This window comes from Heptranchias perlo, chromosome 23 (assembly GCF_035084215.1).
Source record: "Heptranchias perlo isolate sHepPer1 chromosome 23, sHepPer1.hap1, whole genome shotgun sequence".
NCBI lineage: Eukaryota > Metazoa > Chordata > Chondrichthyes > Hexanchiformes > Hexanchidae > Heptranchias > Heptranchias perlo.
In genome coordinates this window covers 40,423,622-40,440,818 of record NC_090347.1, presented here as the reverse complement: position 1 = coordinate 40,440,818, position 17,197 = coordinate 40,423,622, and the positions used below count along the sequence as shown (strand labels likewise).

The 17,197-nt window shown below is 62.4% G+C and overlaps 2 protein-coding genes across 2 annotated transcripts in view; one reads left to right on the top strand and one right to left on the bottom strand.

The window, feature by feature from the left end:
• tmem94 (transmembrane protein 94) overlaps positions 1-17,197 on the top strand; it is a 150,521-nt gene that overhangs the window by 2,774 nt on the left and 130,550 nt on the right. The gene's annotated exons all lie outside the window — the stretch shown is intronic.
• On the bottom strand, positions 6,370-17,123 carry LOC137341433 (uncharacterized; the record flags this gene model as incomplete). Its single annotated transcript, XM_068004547.1, has 3 exons — positions 17,119-17,123; positions 8,297-8,378; positions 6,370-6,501 (listed from the first exon to the last, which is right to left on the bottom strand). Coding segments are annotated over exons 1-3 (219 nt in total), but the record flags the coding sequence as incomplete, so codon positions are not given.

Genomic DNA, 17,197 nt, shown 5'->3' with positions numbered 1-17,197 from the left:
TGGAGAGGGGGAGAACAGGGGGTGGGATTGGGGGGGGAAGAACAGGACTGGAGAGGGGGAGAACAGGGGGCAGGATTGGGGGCGACAGTGCTGGAGAGGGGAGAACAGGGGGCGGGATTGGGGGCGACAGTGCTGGAGAGGGGGAGAACAGGGGGCGGGATTGGGGGCGACAGTGCTGGAGAGGGGGAGAACAAGGGGCGGGATTGGGGGTGACAGTGCTGGAGAGGGGGAGAACAGGGGGTGGGATTGGGGGGGCAACAGTGCTGGAGAGGGGGAGAACAGGGGGTGGGATTGGGGGGGGCAACATTGCTGGAGAGGGGGAGAACAGGGGGTGGGATTGGGGGCGACAGTGCTGGAGAGGGGGAGAACAGGGGGCGGGATTGTGGGGGAAGAACAGGACTGGAGAGGGGGAGAACGGGGCGGGATTGGGGGGGGAGAACAGGGGGCGGGATTGGGGGGGGGAGAACAGGGGGCGGGATTGTGGGGGGAAGAACAGGACTGGAGAGGGGGAGAACAGGGGGCGGGATTGGGGGGGCAACAATGCTGGAGAGGGGGAGAACAGAGGGTGGGATTGGGGGCGACAGTGCTGGAGAGGGGGAGAACAGGGGGCGGGATTGGGGGCGACAGTGCTGGAGAGGGGGAGAACAGGGGGTGGGATTGGGGGGGGGAAAGAACAGGACTGGAGAGGGGGAGAACAGGGGGCGGGATTGGGGGGGCGGGATTGGGGGGGGAAGAACAGGACTGGAGAGGGGGAGAACAGGGGGCGGGATTGGGGGCGACAGTGCTGGAGAGGGGGAGAACTGGGGGTGGGATTGGGGGGGGCAACAGTGCTGGAGAGGGGGAGAACAGGGGGTGGGATTGGGGGCGACAGTGCTGGAGAGGGGGAGAACAGGGGGTGGGATTGGGGGTGACAGTGCTGGAGAGGGGGAGAACAGGGGGTGGGATTGGGGGGGGCAACAGTGCTGGAGAGGGGGAGAACAGGGGGCGGGATTGGGGGGGCAACAGTGCTGGAGAGGGGGAGAACAGGGCGTGGGATTGGGGGCGACAGTGCTGGAGAGTTGGAGAACAGGGGGTGGGATTGGGGGCGACAGTGCTGGAGAGGGGGAGAACAGGGGGTGGGATTGGGGGCGACAGTGCTGGAGAGGGGGAGAACAGGGGGTGGGATTGGGGGCGACAGTGCTGGAGAGGGGGAGAACGGGGTGGGATTGGGGGCGACAGTCCTGGAGAGGGGGAGAATAGGGGGCGGGATTGGGGGCGACAGTGCTGGAGAGGGGGAGAACTGGGGGTGGGAATGGGGGAGAACAGGACTGGAGAGGGGGAGAACAGGGGGTGGGATTGGGGGGGGAAGAACAGGACTGGAGAGGGGGAGAACAGGGGGCGGGATTGGGGGGGAAGAACAGGACTGGAGAGGGGGAGAACAGGGGGCGTGATTGGGGGCGACAGTGCTGGAGAGGGGGAGAACAGGTGGTGGGATTGGGGGCGACAGTGCTGGAGAGGGAGAGAACAGGGGGTGGGATTGGGGGCGACAGTGCTGGAGAGGGGGAGAACTGGGGGTGGGATTGGGGGAGAACAGGACTGGAGAGGGGGAGAACAGGGGGTGGGATTAGGGGGGGAAAGAACAGGACTGGAGAGGGGGAGAACAGGGGGCGGGATTGGGGGGGGGGGGAGAACAGGGGGCGGGATTGGGGGAAGAACAGGACTGGAGAGGGGGAGAACAGGGGGCGGGATTGGGGGCGACAGTGCTGGAGAGGAGGAGAACAGGGGGCGGGATTGGGGGCGACAGTGCTGGAGAGGGGGAGAACAGGGGGTGGGATTGGGGGCGACAGTGCTGGGGAGCGGGGGGGGGCGACAGTGCTGGAGAGCGGGGGGGTGGCGACAGTGCTGGAGAGCAGGGGGGGGGCGACAGTGCTGGAGAGCAGGGGGGGGGCGACAGTGCTGGAGAGCAGGGGGGGCGACAGTGCTGGAGAGCAGGGGGGGGCGACAGTGCTGGAGAGCAGGGGGGGGGGGCGACAGTGCTGGAGAGCAGGGGGGGGCGACAGTGCTGGAGAGCAGGGGGGGGGGCGACAGTGCTGGAGAGCAGGGGGGGGCGACAGTGCTGGAGAGCATGGGGGGCGACAGTGCTGGAGAGCAGGGGGGGGGGCGACAGTGCTGGAGAGCAGGGTGGGGGGCGACAGTGCTGGAGAGCAGGGGGGGGGGCGACAGTGCTGGAGAGCAGGGGGGGGGGCGACAGTGCTGGAGAGAGGGGGGGGGCGACAGTGCTGGAGAGAGGGGGGGGGCGACAGTGCTGGAGAGCAGGGGGGGCGACAGTGCTGGAGAGCAGGGGGGGGGCGACAGTGCTGGAGAGCAGGGGGGGGGCGACAGTGCTGGAGAGCAGGGGGGGGGGCGACAGTGCTGGAGAGCAGGGGGGGGGCGACAGTGCTGGAGAGCAGGGGGGGGGCGACAGTGCTGGAGAGCAGGGGGGTGGCGACAGTGCTGGAGAGCAGGGGGGGGGCGACAGTGCTGGAGAGCAGGGGGGGGGCGACAGTGCTGGAGAGCAGGGGGGGGGCGACAGTGCTGGAGAGCAGGGGGGGGGCGACAGTGCTGGAGAGCAGGGGGGGGGCGACAGTGCTGGAGAGCAGGGGGGGGGCGACAGTGCTGGAGAGCAGGGGGGGGGCGACAGTGCTGGAGAGCAGGGGGGGGCGACAGTGCTGGAGAGCTGGGTGGGGGAAACAGGGCTGGAGAGCTGGGGGTGGGGAACAGGGCCGGAGAGGAGGAGAACGGGGGTGGGATTGGGGGCGACAGTGCTGGAGAGGGGGAGAACAGGTGGTGGGATTGGGGGAGAACAGGACTGGTGAGGGGGAGAACAGGGGGTGGGATTGCGGGGGGAAGAACAGGACTGGAGAGGGGGAGAACAGGGGGCGGGATTGGGGGCGACAGTGCTGGGGAGCGGGGGGGGGGGCGACAGTGCTGGAGAGCGGGGGGTGGGCGACGACGCTGGAGAGCAGGGTGGGGGGCGACAGCGCTGGAGAGCGGGGGGGGCTACAGTGCTGGAGAGCGGGGGTGGGGCGACAGTGCTGGAGAGCTGAGGGGGGGAGAACAGGGCTGGAGCGCTGGGGGGGGTGAACAGGGCTGGAGAGCTGGGGGGAGGGGGAACAGGGCTGGAGAGCTGGGGGGGGGGAACAGGGCTGGAGAGCTGGCGGGGGGAACAGGGCTGGAGAGCTGGGGTGGGGGGAACAGTGCTGGAGAGCTGGGGTGGGGGGAACAGTGCTGGATAGCTGGGGTGGGGGGAACAGTGCTGGATAGCTGGGGTGGGGGGAACAGTGCTGGAGAGCTGGGGTGGGGGGAACAGTGCTGGAGAGCTGGGGTGGGGGGAACAGTGCTGGAGAGCTGGGGTGGGGGGAACAGTGCTGGAGAGCTGGGGTGGGGGGAACAGTGCTGGAGAGCTGGCGGGGGGGAACAGGGCTGGAGAGCTGGCGGGGGGGAACAGTGCTGGAGAGCTGGGGTGGGGGGAACAGTGCTGGAGAGCTGGGGTGGGGGGAACAGTGCTGGAGAGCTGGGGTGGGGGGAACAGTGCTGGAGAGCTGGGGTGGGGGGAACAGTGCTGGAGAGCTGGGTGGGGGGAACAGTGCTGGAGAGCTGGGGTGGGGGGAACAGTGCTGGAGAGCTGGGGTGGGGGGAACAGGGCTGGAGAGCTGGGGTGGGGGGAACAGGGCTGGAGAGCTGGGGGGTGGTACGGGGCTGGAGAGCGGGGGGGTGTTACGGGGCTGGAGAGCGGGGGGGGTGGAGGGGGGGCTGGAGAGCGGGGGGGGGTGGAGGGGGGGCTGGAGAGCAGGGGTGTGGGGGGGATGGGGCTGGAGAGCGGGGGGGGTGGAGGGGGGGCTGGAGAGCAGGGGTGTGGGGGGATGGGGCTGGAGAGCGGGGGTGTGGTGGGGGGGGACGGGGCTGGAGAGCGGGGGTGTGGTGGGGCGGGACGGGGCTGGAGAGCGGGGGTGTGGTGGGGGGGGACGGGGCTGGAGAGCGGGGGTGTGTGGGGGGAGACGGGGCTGGAGAACGGGGGTGAGGTGGGGGGGAACGGGGCTGGAGAGCTGGGGGGGTAAAGGGCTGGAGAGCGCGGGGTGGGGGGGAGAACAGGGCTGGAGAGCGGGGCGGGAGGGCGGGGGGAGAACGGGGCTGGAGAGCGGGGGGGGAACGGGGCTGGAGAGCGGGGGGGAACGGGGCTGGAGAGCGGGGGGGGAACGGGGCTGGAGAGCGGGGGGGGGAACGGGGCTGGAGAGCAGGGGGGGGAACGGGGCTGGAGAGCGGGGGGGGGGAACGGGGCTGGAGAGCGGGGGGGGGGAACGGGGCTGGAGAGCGGGGGGGGGGAACGGGGCTGGAGAGCGGGGGAGGGAACGGGGCTGGAGAGCGGGGGGGGGAACGGGGCTGGAGAGCGGGGGGGGGAACGGGGCTGGAGAGCGGGGGGGGGGGGTACAAGGCTGGAGAGCAGGGGGGGGAACGGGGCTGGAGAGCGGGAGAACAGGGGGTGGGATTGGGGGCGACAGTGCTGGAGAGGGGGAGAACAGGGGGTGGGATTTGGGGGGAAAGAACAGGACTGGAGAGGGGGAGAACAGGGGGCGGGATTGGGGGGGGAAGAACAGGACTGGAGAGGGGGAGAACAGGGGGTGGGATTGGGGGGCGACAGTGCTGGAGAGCGGGGGGGGGGGCAACAGTGCTGGAGAGCGGGGGGGGGCAACAGTGCTGGAGAGCAAGGGGGGGATTGGGGGCGGCAGTGCTAGGGAGCAGGGGGGTGGGCGACAGTGCTGGAGAGCAGGGGGGGTGCGACAGTGCTGGAGAGCAGGGGGGGTGCGACAGTGCTGGAGAGCAGGGGGGGTGCGACAGTGCTGGAGAGCAGGGGGGGGCGACAGTGCTGGAGAGCAGGGGGGGGCGACAGTGCTGGAGAGCAGGGGGGGGGAAACAGGGCTGGAGAGCTGGGGGTGGGGAACAGGGCCGGAGAGGAGGAGAACGGGGGTGGGATTGGGGGCGACAGTGCTGGAGAGCAGGGGTTGGGCGACAGCGCTGGAGAGCAGGGAGTGGGCGACAGCGCTGGAGAGCGGGGGGTGGGCGACGGCGCTGGAGAGCAGGGTGGGGGGGGCGACAGCGCTGGAGAGCGGGGGGGGGGGGCTACAGTGCTGGAGAGCGGGGGGGGGGGCTACAGTGCTGGAGAGCGGGGGGGGGGCTACAGTGCTGGAGAGCGGGGGTGGGGCGACAGTGCTGGAGAGCTGAGGGGGGGAGAACAGGGCTGGAGAGCTGAGGGGGGGAGAACAGGGCTGGAGAGCTGAGGGGGGGGGGAGAACAGGGCTGGAGAGCTGAGGGGGGGAGAACAGGGTTGGAGAGCTGGTGGGGGGGAACAGGGCTGGAGAGCTGAGGGGGGGGAACAGGGCTGGAGAGCTGGGGGGGGTGAACAGGGCTGGAGAGCTGGGGGGAGGGGGAACAGGGCTGGAGAGCTGGGGGGGGGGAACAGGGCAGGAGAGCTGGCGGGGGGGAACAGGGCTGGAGAGCTGGCGGGGGGGAACAGTGCTGGAGAGCTGGGGTGGGGGGAACAGTGCTGGAGAGCTGGGGTGGGGGGAACAGTGCTCGAGAGCTGGGGTGGGGGGAACAGTGCTGGAGAGCTGGGGTGAGGGGAACAGTGCTGGAGAGCTGGGGTGGGGGGAACAGTGCTGGAGAGCTGGGGTGGGGGGAACAGTGCTGGAGAGCTGGGGTGGGGGGAACAGTGCTGGAGAGCTGGGGGGTGGTACGGGGCTGGAGAGCTGGGGGGTGGTACGGGGCTGGAGAGCTGGGGGGTGGTACGGGGCTGGAGAGCGGGGGGGGTGGAGGGGGGGCTGGAGAGCGGGGGGGGTGGAGGGGGGGCTGGAGAGCAGGGGTGTGGGGGGGGACGGGGCTGGAGAGCAGGGGTGTGGGGGGGGACGGGGCTGGAGAGGGGGGGTGTGTGGGGGGAGACGGGGCTGGAGAGCGGGGGTGTGTGGGGGGAGACGGGGCTGGAGAGCGGGGGTGAGGTGGGGGGGGACGGGGCTGGAGAGCTGGGGGGGTAAAGGGCTGGAGAGCGCGGGGGGGGGGGGGAAGAACAGGGCTGGAGAGCGGGGCGGGAGGGCGGGGGGAGAACGGGGCTGGAGAGCGGGGGGGGAACGGGGCTGGAGAGCGGGGGGGGAACGGGGCTGGAGAGCGGGGGGGGAACGGGGCTGGAGAGCGGGGGGGGGGAACGGGGCTGGAGAGCGGGGGGGGGAACGGGGCTGGAGAGCGGGGGGGGGAACGGGGCTGGAGAGCGGGGGGGGGAACGGGGCTGGAGAGCGGTGGGGGGAACGGGGCTGGAGAGCGGTGGGGGGAACGGGGCTGGAGAGCGGTGGGGGGAACGGGGCTGGAGAGCAGGGGGGGGGGAACGGGGCTGGAGAGCAGGGGGGGGGGAACGGGGCTGGAGAGCAGGGGGGGGGGAACCGGGCTGGAGAGCAGGGGGGGGGGAACCGGGCTGGAGAGCGGGGGGGGGGAACGGGGCTGGACAGCGGGGGGGGGGAACGGGGCTGGAGAGCGAGGGGGGGAACGGGGCTGGAGAGCTGAGGTGGGGGAACAGGGCTGGAGAGCTGGGGAGGGTGAACAGGGCTGGAGAGCTGGGGGGAGGGGGAACAGGGCTGGAGAGCTGGGGGGGGGGGAACAGGGCTGGAGAGCTGGTGGGGGGGAACAGGGCTGGAGAGCTGGCGGGGGGGAACAGGGCTGGAGAGCTGGCGGGGCGGAACAGTGCTGGAGAGCTGGGGTGGGGGGAACAGTGCTGGAGAGCTGGGGTGGGGGGAACAGGGCTGGAGAGCTGGGGTGGGGGGAACAGTGCTGGAGAGCTGGGGTGGGGGGAACAGTGGTGGAGAGCTGGGGTGGGGGGAACAGTGCTGGAGAGCTGGGGTGGGGGGAACAGTGCTGGAGAGCTGGGGTGGGGGGAACAGTGCTGGAGAGCTGGGGTGGGGGGAACAGTGCTGGAGAGCTGGGGTGGGGGGAACAGTGCTGCAGAGCTGGGGTGGGGGGAACTGTGCTGGAGAGCTGGGGTGGGGGGAACTGTGCTGGAGAGCTGGGGTGGGGGGAACAGTGCTGGAGAGCTGGGGTGGGGGGAACAGTGGTGGAGAGCTGGGGTGGGGGGAACAGTGCTGGAGAGCTGGGGTGGGGGGAACAGTGCTGGAGAGCTGGGGTGGGGGGAACAGTGCTGGAGAGCTGGGGTGGGGGGAACAGGGCTGGAGAGCTGGGGGGTGGTACGGGGCTGGAGAGCTGGGGGGTGGTACGGGGCTGGAGAGCTGAGGGGGGGGAACAGGGCTGGAGAGCTGGGGGGGGTGAACAGGGCTGGAGAGCTGGGGGGAGGGGGAACAGGGCTGGAGAGCTGGGGGGGGGGAACAGGGCTGGAGAGCTGGCGGGGGGGAACAGGGCTGGAGAGCTGGCGGGGGGGAACAGTGCTGGAGAGCTGGGGTGGGGGGAACAGTGCTGGAGAGCTGGGGTGGGGGGAACAGTGCTCGAGAGCTGGGGTGGGGGGAACAGTGCTGGAGAGCTGGGGTGAGGGGAACAGTGCTGGAGAGCTGGGGTGGGGGGAACAGTGCTGGAGAGCTGGGGTGGGGGGAACAGTGCTGGAGAGCTGGGGTGGGGGGAACAGTGCTGGAGAGCTGGGGTGGGGGGAACAGTGCTGGAGAGCTGGGGGGTGGTACGGGGCTGGAGAGCTGGGGGGTGGTACGGGGCTGGAGAGCTGGGGGGTGGTACGGGGCTGGAGAGCGGGGGGGGTGGAGGGGGGGCTGGAGAGCGGGGGGGGTGGAGGGGGGGCTGGAGAGCAGGGGTGTGGGGGGGGACGGGGCTGGAGAGCAGGGGTGTGGGGGGGGACGGGGCTGGAGAGCGGGGGGGTGTGGGGGGAGACGGGGCTGGAGAGCGGGGGTGTGTGGGGGGAGACGGGGCTGGAGAGCGGGGGTGAGGTGGGGGGGGACGGGGCTGGAGAGCTGGGGGGGTAAAGGGCTGGAGAGCGCGGGGGGGGGGGGAAGAACAGGGCTGGAGAGCGGGGCGGGAGGGCGGGGGGAGAACGGGGCTGGAGAGCGGGGGGGGAACGGGGCTGGAGAGCGGGGGGGGAACGGGGCTGGAGAGCGGGGGGGGAACGGGGCTGGAGAGCGGGGGGGGGAACGGGGCTGGAGAGCGGGGGGGGGAACGGGGCTGGAGAGCGGGGGGGGGAACGGGGCTGGAGAGCGGGGGGGGGAACGGGGCTGGAGAGCGGTGGGGGGAACGGGGCTGGAGAGCGGTGGGGGGAACGGGGCTGGAGAGCGGTGGGGGGAACGGGGCTGGAGAGCAGGGGGGGGGGAACGGGGCTGGAGAACAGGGGGGGGGGAACGGGGCTGGAGAGCAGGGGGGGGGGAACCGGGCTGGAGAGCGGGGGGGGGGAACGGGGCTGGAGAGCGGGGGGGGGGAACGGGGCTGGAGAGCGAGGGGGGGAACGGGGCTGGAGAGCTGAGGTGGGGGAACAGGGCTGGAGAGCTGGGGGGGGTGAACAGGGCTGGAGAGCTGGGGGGAGGGGGAACAGGGCTGGAGAGCTGGGGGGGGGGGAACAGGGCTGGAGAGCTGGTGGGGGGGAACAGGGCTGGAGAGCTGGCGGGGGGGAACAGGGCTGGAGAGCTGGCGGGGGGGAACAGTGCTGGAGAGCTGGGGTGGGGGGAACAGTGCTGGAGAGCTGGGGTGGGGGGAACAGGGCTGGAGAGCTGGGGTGGGGGGAACAGTGCTGGAGAGCTGGGGTGGGGGGAACAGTGGTGGAGAGCTGGGGTGGGGGGAACAGTGCTGGAGAGCTGGGGTGGGGGGAACAGTGCTGGAGAGCTGGGGTGGGGGGAACAGTGCTGGAGAGCTGGGGTGGGGGGAACAGTGCTGGAGAGCTGGGGTGGGGGGAACAGTGCTGCAGAGCTGGGGTGGGGGGAACAGTGCTGGAGAGCTGGGGTGGGGGGAACTGTGCTGGAGAGCTGGGGTGGGGGGAACAGTGCTGGAGAGCTGGGGTGGGGGGAACAGTGCTGGAGAGCTGGGGTGGGGGGAACAGTGCTGGAGAGCTGGGGTGGGGGGAACAGTGCTGGAGAGCTGGGGTGGGGGGAACAGTGCTGGAGAGCTGGGGTGGGGGGAACAGTGCTGGAGAGCTGGGGTGGGGGGAACAGGGCTGGAGAGCTGGGGGGTGGTACGGGGCTGGAGAGCTGAGGGGGGGGAACAGGGCTGGAGAGCTGGGGGGGGTGAACAGGGCTGGAGAGCGGGGCGGGAGGGCGGGGGGGGAACGGGGCTGGAGAGCGGGGGGGGAACGGGGCTGGAGAGCGGGGGGGGAACGGGGCTGGAGAGCGGGGGGGGAACGGGGCTGGAGAGCGGGGGGGGGGAACGGGGCTGGAGAGCGGGGGGGGGGAACGGGGCTGGAGAGCGGTGGGGGGAACGGGGCTGGAGAGCAGGGGGGGGGGGAACGGGGCTGGAGAGCAGGGGGGGGGGAACGGGGCTGGAGAGCGGGGGGGGGGGAACGGGGCTGGAGAGCCGGGGGGGGGAACGGGGCTGGAGAGCGGGGGGGGGAACGGGGCTGGAGAGCTGAGGGGGGGGAACAGGGCTGGAGAGCTGGGGGGGGTGAACAGGGCTGGAGAGCTGGGGGGAGGGGGAACAGGGCTGGAGAGCTGGGGGGGGGAACAGGGCTGGAGAGCTGGCGGGGGGGAACAGTGCTGGAGAGCTGGCGTGGGGGGAACAGTGCTGGAGAGCTGGCGTGGGGGGAACAGTGCTGGAGAGCTGGGGTGGGGGGAACAGTGCTGGAGAGCTGGGGTGGGGGGAACAGTGCTGGAGAGCTGGGGTGGGGGGAACAGTGCTGGAGAGCTGGGGTGGGGGGAACAGTGCTGGAGAGCTGGGGTGGGGGGAACAGTGCTGGAGAGCTGGGGTGGGGGGAACAGTGCTGGAGAGCTGGGGTGGGGGGAACAGTGCTGGAGAGCTGGGGTGGGGGGTACGGGGCTGGAGAGCTGGTGGGTGGTACGGGGCTGGAGAGCTGGGGGGTGGTACGGGGCTGGAGAGCGGGGGGGGTGGAGGGGGTGCTGGAGAGCGGGGGGGGGTGGAGGGGGGGCTGGAGAGCAGGGGTGTGGGGGGGGATGGGGCTGGAGAGCAGGGGTGTGGGGGGGGATGGGGCTGGAGAGCGGGGGTGTGTGGGGGGAGACGGGGCTGGAGAGCGGGGGTGAGGTGGGGGGGCACGGGGCTGGAGAGCTGGGGGGGTAAAGGGCTGGAGAGCGCGGGGCGGGGGGGGGGGAGAACAGGGCTGGAGAGCGGGGCGGGAGGGCGGGGGGGGGAACGGGGCTGGAGAGCGGGGGGGGAACGGGGCTGGAGAGCGGGGGGGGAACGGGGCTGGAGAGCGGGGGGGGAACGGGGCTGGAGAGCGGGGGGGGGGAACGGGGCTGGAGAGCGGGGGGGGAACGGGGCTGGAGAGCGGTGGGGGGAACGGGGCTGCAGAGCGGTGGGGGGAACGGGGCTGCAGAGCGGTGGGGGGAACGGGGCTGGAGAGCGGTGGGGGGAACGGGGCTGGAGAGCGGTGGGGGGAACGGGGCTGGAGAGCAGGGGGGGGGGAACGGGGCTGGAGAGCAGGGGGGGGGGGGGAACGGGGCTGGAGAGCGGGGGGGGGGGGAACGGGGCTGGAGAGCGGGGGGGGGAACGGGGCTGGAGAGCGGGGGGGGGGAACGGGGCTGGAGAGCGGGGGGGGGGAACGGGGCTGGAGAGCGGGGGGGGGGGAACGGGGCTGGAGAGCGGGGGGGGGGAACGGGGCTGGAGAGCGAGGTGGGGGGGGACCGGGGCTGGAGAGCGAGGGGGGGAAACGGGGCTGGAGGGCAGGGTGGGGGGACGGGGCTGGAGGGCTGGGGGGGGGCGGGACGGGGCTGGGGAGCTGGGGGGGGATGGGGCTGGGGGGGGACAAGGCTGGAGAGTGAGGGGGGCAGGGCTGGAGAGCGGGGGAGAACAGGAGGTGGGATTGGAGGGGGGGGGGAAACCAGGGCTGGATTGGGGGGAGAACAGGGGGTGGGATTGGAGGGGGGGAAACCAGGGCTGGATTGGGGGGAGAACAGGGGGTGGGATTGGAGTGGGGGGAAAACAGGGGGTGGGATTGGGGGGCGGGGACTGAACAGGGGGGTTTGGAAGGGATTGGTGGGTCTGTGGGACCGAACGGAATGGTTTGGAAGGGATTGTTGGGGGACGGGACTGAAAGAAGAGGTGGGATTCGGGAAGGAACAGAATTGCGGGGGACGGGACTGGTGAGAGCAGAAGGGCAGGATTGGGTTGTGGGACTGGACCGGCGTGGGGGAGGGGATGGTGGGGAGACAGGACTTGAGAGGGAGAGAACATGAGAGTCAGGACTTGAGGGGGAGAACAGGGGAGGTGAGATGAGAGGATACAGGACTGTAGCGAGGGGGGCAGATAAGAGAGATGGGAAAGGGGATACTGGGGAGATAGAACTGGGAGGGCAGGACGGAGGCAGGATTGGGAGAAGGCGGCAGGATCAGTGAGGGACAAGGAGACTGGTGGAGGAAGGTAGCTTTTGAGGAGGATTTTGAGGTGTTGGGCTTTTGGAAATCTGGTCAGGTGTCCCCCAGAGGGATAGTTCGGTCAACTCTTGTGGTTGTTTGTGGGGAGTGGGGAGGAGATGTAGGCTTCTGATACCCTGGGTGTGGAAGAGGTGGCTTCCAGAGACTGGGAGGGGTAGATGGCCTTCTCTGCATTGCGGGGAGGTGAGTCCCAGGCAGCCTGGGCAGTAAGGCTGCTGCTACTCTGGGAGAGGTTCAAGGGGATTCGAGATTCAAGTGTCCTGGATAACAGCGAGATGGGCTCTGAGTACCTCGGGGTTGGGGGAGCTCGGCTCATGGGAAGTACTATCAATGATTACTGGGATGGGGTAGCATCAGGGTCAGGTGTGCTCTTAGTACGCAGGAGCGGAGGGAAGGGAGATGCAATCCCTGTGCCTGGGCAAAACGCAGACACAGGATTCTGGCTGGTTTCCATATATACCCCAAATCTGGCAATTCTTGCAATACCTATGTGGTGTGTAGATATACTCAAATGTGTGGCATGGGGCAAACTGAGCAGAAAGTACAAAAGTGCTTTTGTTTTTCTATTAACATGTTTTGTACATAGAGTTGGTGTGTTAGTACTGCCTGTTTCCAGTGCTGCTGCATTCCCTGTAGTATTTTAGTATATGATGTGGAGATGCCGGTGATGGACTGGGGTTGACAATTGTAAACAATTTTACAACACCAAGTTATAGTCCAACTATTTTATTTGAAATTTACAAGCTTTCGGAGGCTTCCTCCGGTAAATGTCAGGAACTCCTCGAAGCCTACGCATTTATAAATCACAGAACAATACATGATGATTACAGAAAGTCTTTGCAACTGCCCGTTGCCAAGGCAATCACCGTGTTCAGACAGAGAGGTGTTACCTACAAAGCCCCCGAATATACAGTCAAAAAAAAAGAAAAAAAAAACAAACAGAAAAAAAAAACAGAGAGAGAGAGAGGCAGAAACATCCAGAAGGCAGTGAAAGCCAGCAAATGACCCGTTATATTAAAAACAGATAGCTTTTGTTCGCTGGTGGGCTTACGTGTAGCGTGACTTGAACCCAAGATCCTGGTTGAGGCCGTCCTCATGGGTGCGGCACTTGGCTATCAATTTCTGCTCGACGATTTTGCGTTGTCTTATTTTAGTATAGTCAGTGGTTTAGCGCTCTAAATTTGTAGTGATCACTCTACAGTCAAGTTGTTCTTGTGCAATAATGTCACAGAATGTATTAATCATTGGACTTTCTCATGTCAGCTAATGTCGGGCAAAAAAAAGGAGCGACTTAGAGTGGAATAAAAATTATTTGCCAAACTCTTAGCAGAATTCTGTGGAGTCATAACAAGGTTGACTTATTCGAGGATGTGGACAGTGGTTATGAAAAGCTTGAACTTTGTGCTTGGTGTCAGAGATTGCCCAAACTCTCTTGTGAGAAACTATGTTTGTACTCGCTCCCAGATATTCTCTGTTAAATAAACACTTTTTTCAGTAAAGAAGCAGCAACATGGGAAGCTAGATAAACACACAAGGGAGAAAGGAATGGAAGGATATGCTGATAGGATTAGATGAAGTAGGGTGGGAGGAGGCTCGTGCGGAGCATAAACACCGGCACAGACTTGTTGGGTCGAATGGCCTGTTTCTGTGCTGTGAAATTCTGTGTAAGTCTATGTGTTTGTGTTTGCTGTTGGAATGAACAGTGGTGTATCTACACAACTAATTCTGGTTGGGGTGAAACACAAACTGCATTCCTGTTTGGAGGTGGTATAAAACACATTCCCTCACGGGCTGTGAAACTATTGAGGTGTAATACAGCAATTCCCTGGAGGCCTGCGTTACATTGGAGATAATAGGCACTTTCCAGGTTAAATAGTCACGTTGAGCAATTACAAGAGACTGATTTTGCGAGGAACCAGAAGGAGCGGCTGCTGGAGGAGCAGAAAGACAGGTGTTAATGCTTGCCAATAAAGTATTTAGTAGCTCTGATAGTTGATCTTATTAGAGTGTCCTGGGTCAGGTGATGCTGAAATATATTGTAGATATACTTAGGATATATTGTAGGGAATATGGTGTATTGGCGATAACGGAGATCTGGTTCAAAAAGGGGCAGGATTGGGTTCTAAATATTCCTGGATACAAGGGGGTGATTTTAACCTCCAAGAACAGGTGGGTTGGGGGTGGGTGGGAGTTGAAAATAGTTGTTTTTTGGGTCACGACTGCGATCCGGCTTTATTTCCCAGTTTAACTTGGGTGCGTAAAAGTACAGGCTTCCCACTGGGAATGCAAAGTCTGTCTTTGGGGGTTAAAATCATCCCCCAAGGTGTTCAGGAAAGATAGGGAAGGAAAAAAAGGAGGGGGTGTGGCAGTATTGATTAAGGAGAATATTGCAGTGCTGGAGAGAGGATGTCCTTGAGGGGTCAAGGAGAGAGGATGTCCTTGAGGGGTCAAGGAGAGAGGATGTCCTTGAGGGGTCAAGGAGAGAGGATGTTCTTGAGGGGTCAAGGAGAGAATCTATTTGGTTAGAGTTAAGAAACAATAGAGGTGCCATTACACTACTGGGTGTATTCTATAGGCCACCAACTAGGGAGAAGGATATAGAGGACCAAATTTGCAGGGAAATTACAGAGAGGTGCAAGAACTACAGAGTAGTGATAATGGGCGACTTCAACTATCCTAATATAGACTGGGATAGTAATTTTGTGTTCAGGAGAACTTTCTTGATCGGTATGTTTCCAGCCCAACGAGGAAGGAGGCATTGCTGGATCTAGTTCTGGGGAATGAGGTGGGTCAAGCGGAGCAAGTGTCAGTAGGGGAACATTTAGGGAACAGTGATCATAGTATCATAAGACTTAGATTAGTTATGGAAAAGGACAAGGAGCAATCTAGAGTAAAAATACATAATTGGAGGAGGACCAATGTCAGTGGGTTGAGAATGGATCTGGCCCGGGTAAATTGGAATCAAAGATTGGCAGGCAAAACTGTAATCGAGCAATGAGCGGCCTTTAAAGAGGAGGTGGTTTGGGTACAGTCTCGGTACATTCCCATGAGGGGGAAAGGTAGGGTGGGGAAAGCCAGAGCTCCATGGATGACGAAAGAGAGAGTAAGATGAAGCAGCAAAAGGGGGCATATGACAGATGTCAGGTTGATAATACAAGTGGGAACCAGGCTGAATATAGAAAATACAGAGAAGTGAAAAAGACAATAAGAGGGGCAAAGAGAGAGTATGAGAATAGACTGGCGGCTGACATAAAAGGGAATCCAAAAGTCGTCTTTAGGCATATAAAAAGAAAACAGATAGTAAGAGGAGAGGTGGGGCCAATTAGGGACCAAAAAGGAGATTTACGTATGGAGTCAGACGGTGTGGCCGATGTACCAAATGAGTATTTTGATATCTGTCTTTACTAAGGAAGAAGATGCTGCCAAAGTCACAGTAAAAGAGGAGATAGTTGAAATACTGGATGGGGTGAAAATTGATAGAGGAGTTACTAGAAAGGCTAACTATGCTTAAAGTAGATAAGTATACCCTGTCCGGATGGGATGTATCCAAGGTTCTGTGGGAAGTAAGGGTGGAAATTGCAGAGGTACGGGCCATAATCTTTCAATCCTCCTTCGATATGGGGATGGTGCCAGAGGACTGGAGAATTGCAAATGTTACACCCTTGTTCAAAAAAGGGTGTAAGGATAAACCCAGCAACTCCAGGCCAGTCAGTTTAACCTCAGTGGTGGGGAAGCTTTTAGAAACGGTAATCCGGGACAAAATTAAAAGTCACTTGGACAAGTGTGGATTAATAAAGGAAAGCCAGCATGGATTTGTTGAAGGCAAATCGTGTTTAACTGACTTGATTAGTTTTTTGATGAAGTAACAGAGAGGGTTGATGAGGCAATGCTTTTGATGTGTATATGGACTTTCAAAAGGCTTTGATAAAGTGTCACATAATAGGCTTGTCAGCAAAATCGAAGCCTGTGGAATAAAAGGGGAAGTGGCAGCATGGATACGAAATTGGCTAAGTGACAGGAAACAGAGTAGTGGTGAATGGTTATTTTTCGAACTGGAGGAAGGTATTCAGTGGTGTTCCCCAGGGGTCAGCACTGGGACCACTGTTTTTTTATATATATTAATGATTTGGATTTGGGTGTACAGGGCACAATTTCAAAATTTGCAGATAACATAAAACTTGTAAGTGTAGTAAACAGTGAGGAGGATAGTGATAGACTTCAAGAGGACGTGGACAGGCTGGTGGAATGGGTGGACACGCAGCAGATGAAATTTAATGCAGAGAAATGCGAAGTGATACATTTTGGCAGGAAGAATGAGGAGAGGCAATATAAACTAAATGGTACAATTCTAAGAGAGAGACCTGGGGGCATATGTACACAAATCATTGAAGGTGGCAGGACAGGTTGAGAAAGCATTTTAAAAAAAAAATACGGGATCCTGGGCTTTACAAATAGGGGCAGAGTACAAAAGCAAGGAAGTTATGTTGAACCTTTATAAAATACTGGTTTGGCCACAGTTGGAGTATTGTGTCCAATTCTGGGCACCGCACTTTAGGAAGGATGTGAAGGCAATAGAGAGGGTGCAGAAAAGATTTTCTAGAATGGTTCCAGGGATGAAGGACTTCAGTCATGTGGATAGACTGGAGAAGGTGGGGTTGTTCTCCTTAGAGCAGAGAAGGTTAAGAGGAGATTTGAAAGAAGTGTTCAGAATCATGACTGGTTTAGATAAACTAAATAAAGAGAAACTGCTCCCATTGGCGGAAGGGTTGAGAACCAGAACAGACAGATTTAAGGTGATTGGCAAAAGAAGCAAAGGTGACATGAGGAAATCTTTTTTACACAGTGAGTAGTTGTGCATTGCCTGAAAGGGTGGAGGAGAGAAACGCATTAAGTTTAATCAGTTATCTTTTTAAGGATCCTCCACGCATTGAGTTTGAGGCATTTTTAGCCCAGTTCCTAGGGGAGCACAGTGCAGAACTCCCCATGATTTGGTATGAATTGGCAGTCTCATGGAGGTTGTAACTGGCTGATAGGGGGGTGGGAACTGGAAGTATTGCACTGGTGGACTATGAGACAATATTCTGAGGTTGGGGCCAAGGCGCATTGTTTGGGCAAAGTAGTGGGACTTTCATTCTACGTCTAGCCCGTGTTACACGTGGCATGGGAGTGGTTGTTGCTGATGCTGGAGGGAAAAGAATTGCAAAGTGCTACTTTTTCCAGCAGTGACATTCCTCATCTTAATGAACACTAAGATATAATAGGTCAGAGTGTGATGGCTAATTAGTGCCAGATTGTGAGCAGTTTTAAGCTGTGGACTCCAGAAGAATTGAGTGCTCAATCTTATTCCACTATTACAGTTGTAAAAGAGTAGAGGTGCTTATTCCATCAGACTTGAAGCAGAGTGCAAAGCTGCAGGAAGAATTTGAATAGCCTTGGGAATTGGGCAGACAGGTGGCAGATGAAATTCAATGTAGAGAAATGCAAAGTGCTTCACACAAGGACAAAAAAAATCCAAGAAGGGACTATTACTTAAATGGAAACAAAGTAGTGGGCCATAATTTGCTGTGGCAAGACATCTAACGACATCTGCCGTTAGTTAGACTTACTCATGCCCGTTTAGGTTTTTAAATTGTTTGCATGGCAAGTTATTGGAAGTGTGA